The sequence below is a fragment of the Arachis ipaensis genome, chromosome B03 (genome assembly GCF_000816755.2).
Source record: "Arachis ipaensis cultivar K30076 chromosome B03, Araip1.1, whole genome shotgun sequence".
Lineage (NCBI taxonomy): Eukaryota > Viridiplantae > Streptophyta > Magnoliopsida > Fabales > Fabaceae > Arachis > Arachis ipaensis.
Genome location: NC_029787.2, coordinates 3,274,705 through 3,279,108, shown reverse-complemented (window position 1 = coordinate 3,279,108; position 4,404 = coordinate 3,274,705). Strand labels below are relative to the sequence as shown.

Sequence of the window (4,404 nt, the reverse complement as noted above, 5' to 3'; positions counted from 1 at the left end):
TTGTTTTTTCAACAGCTCTCTTAATAAAATCCGAACCAATTTAATCAGTTTATCATTTTTTAATGCATTTTTGTAATTAATATTGTTGTTTGAATTGAATTGATTTATGGTTGATTTTGGATTGAATTGACCGGTTCAATCTAATTTTCAGAATCTTATCGAGAATGATTTAAGTAATAGGTGTGAATATTAGTTAGGTGTTAGTAGTATATAATAAAATTTTGAGAAAAGGACAAATAGGTCCCTGACTTTTTGTCCCGCGGATATTTTCGTCCCTGACAATTGAAAAATACTTTTAAATCCCTGACCTTCACAAAACTTAGACGGATCAGTCCCTGGCGGAGACATTTGGACGGATCAGTCCCTGACGGAGGCATTTGGACGGAGGGACTGATCCGTCCAAGTTTTGTGAAGGTCAGGAATTTAAAAGTATTTTTCAATGGTCAGGGACGAAAATGTCTGTATGACAAAAGGTCAGGGACCTATTTGTCCTTTTCTCTAAAATTTTAATTAACATTAACAATAATACATTCAAATTGAATTTTGCATAAGACATAGAGGGATTAAGGGTTGGTATTTGATATTATTAGTTACCAAGAGCATAGGAGTGTAATTGAAGGCAAAGACATTTTTGTTGACAAGCATTTGATCCACAAGAGGGCCTGTTAGAAATAGAATTGCTGCTTGAAATGGAGCAGATTGGTAGAGAAGCTGAGTGGAAGACACATTAAGCTTCTTCTGTATGGTGCTGGTAAGCTGAATTCAAAACTAAGTTAAGAAATAAAAACAATAAGGCTAATTTAATAATTAGGTTTAATTATTCTATTAGTTCCAATAATTTTATTAAATTTTTAATTAAGTTTTTATTTTTTTTTTCTTTTCAATTTAGTTTATACAATGTATAAAAACTAAAAGAATAATTAAATCTACTAAATATAATAATCTATTAGTGAATATTTATTAATTAACAAAAGGATACAATTTGGCTAACACATGTTGTTATGATAGCTAGAACTGAAATTATTGTTCCAAGAAAATTGAGCTGAAGGTCTGTGATTGAAGCAATGCCAACTCCCAAAAGTAAAAGGGAGAGAGAGAATTTTATTTTTAGGCTGCACATAATTAGCAAAACAATTTTTAGTTACATAATAATATATAATATATAGTAGACATTGTTCTCTTTCTGTTCAATTTCACTGTTATGTTTCAAACACTTTACACAAATTTGTTACCTGAACTCCTTTTTGAGAAAAACGGTTTCCAGCAATACTGTGAATGGTATAATTGCAAGTTTTGTCATCTGAAAAAAAAAAAAAAAAGAAAAATAGGGTAAATAATTTTGTAGTGTCTCATCGTTTTTTTTTTTAATTTGATCCAACAGTTATTGTTATTATTTTTTATTTTTTATTTTTACCACACATTGACTTTAATTATGATTCAAAATTAATTTTTATTCCACATTTTTTTCCTTTCTTGAATACAATGGGCCCATTTTTTGGACCTTGTTAACAACTTTATTGTTTATTATTTTCTCCTTTGGGTCAGCAAAATGTTTGGGTCTAAAAAATTTTTGGGCCTATATATAAGTAAAAGTTAACTACCTTAATATCTTGGGCCTAAAATTCTACTACATGAAGAAATATATATAAAACACCATGACCCAAGTCCAAAAAAGATACCATGACAAAAAAAGGAAGTACATATAAAACATATGTTAATTACTTAATTAAGATAATTAATTAACCTGGTAGAATCCAATGGAATTGAAGCCAAGGCTCAAGTTGAGGAATCCAACGGAGACACCATTTAGAATGCCAAAAAGTATGACTGTCTTCATGTCAATGGGTTTGGCCTCAAAGAATTTAAGTCTTTTAGCAGCATAAAGTGTGCCAAATGTAACAATCATATGCCAACTTGTAAGAGTTGTAGCTGCTCCCAAAAAAAATAATTAGTCAAAAAATCATATTAGAAATAAAATTATTAACATTGCATATATTTTATAGGAAATATTTTAAGTGCATCGGGAGTATTGGTGCTCCAATTATTTTAACCGTTGATCTGAATTATAAAAAATATATATAATATATATTAATTAAAATTAACGGTTAAAACAACTGGTGCACCGATACTTCCCGTTGCACTGAAAATGTTTCCTATTTTATAATACACATCAAATATTTGTGTAAAATAACTTTATACTGACCGTGCATATAAATTAAATATTATTATATGCAGAATAAAATTATATATATTTAGTTACCAAATGGAAAGCCAAGGCTGCTCATCAAAGCTTTGTTGCAAATGACAATGGAGACTGAGGAAGCCACTGAAAGAAAAAGTGCACCAATCACACCTAATTGAAAGCTTGATGATATCTCTCCCATATTTGCTGCAAAAATGATCAAAGGGATAATATTATATATAAATTATGAAGAATATATATCTTGCTAAATCTAAACTAATTCAGGGTGCAAATTAAAGATATTAGTTAATTGTCTAATTTTGAGGAAAAGAAGAAGATAGACTTCTTTTGAAGTGTGTCATTTGGAAAATCTAGAAAAGGGGGAAAAAAAAGGCACATAATTGAAATAATACACCTTGATGAAAAAGGGAAAAAATATTTATTGTTGATATATGTATATTAAGTTATTTTTACGATAATAATAATAATAAAAAAAAACAATTTCAAGTCTCAGGACATCCTCAACTTAAACTTCAACGCATTTAAAAGAAGAAAGAAAAAAAAAAAGGGGGTGGGGTTGTTAAAATAACTCGTCATTTTTTGTAATCAACAAGAAATTAATCAAAACCTACTGCGATTAGTTGTATTCATAAGGAAATAATTAAAAGCTACATGATCCTTCAAGTACTACTTGCAAAGATGTAGCCCGGAAAATAATCACAAAGTACAAATTAAATAAACATTATCCATAATCATATAGAACTAATAATCAATTAAACTTGTTATATATGATGAGATATCAATCATGTCACTTACCTTGTATATCTGAAGAATGTAGATAAATTGATATAATTAATAATTTGCAACAAAGTTGTTCTCAGCAGCAAGAGATAGATACAGAATTTTTTTTATGTTAATGTCTTTGGCTTGTTGTGGAATAATGGCAGCTTCTTCCTCTGCCTTTTATATAAATAAAAAAAAAAAATTGTTTGTTGAGTTTCAATGTTTTTTGGTTTGGTTTTCTGGATTGGGGTGTATGTCTGGTAACTCAATTGCAACTTAATTAACCAAAGTTGACGGTCATTTTGAAACAAAAGAAACAACGCATATATAACAATAATATAATCTTATCTTTTATGATAAATATGGACATCAATATCATTGTCCGGATTACTTTTTCCTTGTTAGTTATTAATTATTATATTTCTTTTGGATAGATCACACTACTCAATTACTTATCTCTCTAGAGATTAAGTTATACAGTTGGGATTTCTTAATTTGCTATTTTTGTACTAATTTACTTAAAGAAAATGTTTACTAATGTCATGTTTATATAGAATAGGCTAATATTATATTTAATAAAATATATAATGGTACTAAGTGTAATATCATAAAAAATTTCAGAAGAAATTAATTTGTGTATATATTTTTATAAGGAAATAATTAAAAAGGTGATATATGTAATGTCCCGTTTTCCTCAACATATATCTTTTAATTAACGCTAAAATTAAAGCAACAAGTAGTAAAACATACATACAAGAGATAAACAGCTGGGAAGTTCATATCAAGAGGGTGTTTTAAAGTCCATTTAGGTATGCACCAACTTCTATATTCACCAATTCATCATTTATATACCAAAGACCTTTGTTTTTTTAATCCCAATAAGTAGCTTTCATAAAATCGTATAGTAATCAAGTCTTGGTTCATAAGGATGAAAGGTGTGGGAAACCAACATTTAGTTTTAGGCCAGTTGTATATATCTGCCTTTTTTGGACTCTATGTACTTCTTTCAAATGCAAATTTTGAAACATTTTGTGAGGTGAATTTTTTACATCAACATTATGCTGATATGATTCTTCAATTTTATTAAAGTGATTTCAGGATCAAATTTGTCATTCATGGGACCTTTATATGCCGTGTTTTGTATGATACTATAATTTACGTAGTGGATTTTGCGGATTTATTATTCGATTTTAAATTGGAGATTGGTTTTAATAATTAAATAATCGGATAAAAAAATGTCAAAATTTAAATATTATAAAAATAAAAAACTTTGTTAATTACACAAATTTGGACGTAAAGTAAAAGATGTAATTATTTTACAAGAGAATACCATTAACCATTTGTAGAGAGGAATATCAAATTCAAAGCTATATAATTATTGGCTAAGAAAAAAAGGTATCTTTGGCGTCTATAATGCTATGTAAGTGTAATGAATCTCG

General features: G+C 28.2%; 1 protein-coding gene across 1 annotated transcript in view; it reads right to left on the bottom strand.

Moving 5' to 3' along the window:
- LOC107632367 (UDP-xylose transporter 1-like) overlaps positions 1–3,254 on the bottom strand; it is a 4,689-nt gene extending 1,435 nt beyond the window's left edge. The window contains exons 1-6 of the mRNA XM_016336055.2: positions 2,999–3,254; positions 2,261–2,389; positions 1,745–1,929; positions 1,233–1,300; positions 980–1,112; positions 595–756 (exon numbers count right to left, since the gene is read on the bottom strand). Coding sequence (XP_016191541.2) covers positions 595–756; positions 980–1,112; positions 1,233–1,300; positions 1,745–1,929; positions 2,261–2,384 — 672 coding nt within the window. The 5' untranslated portion in view covers positions 2,385–2,389; positions 2,999–3,254. The remainder of the gene's footprint in view (positions 1–594; positions 757–979; positions 1,113–1,232; positions 1,301–1,744; positions 1,930–2,260; positions 2,390–2,998) is intronic.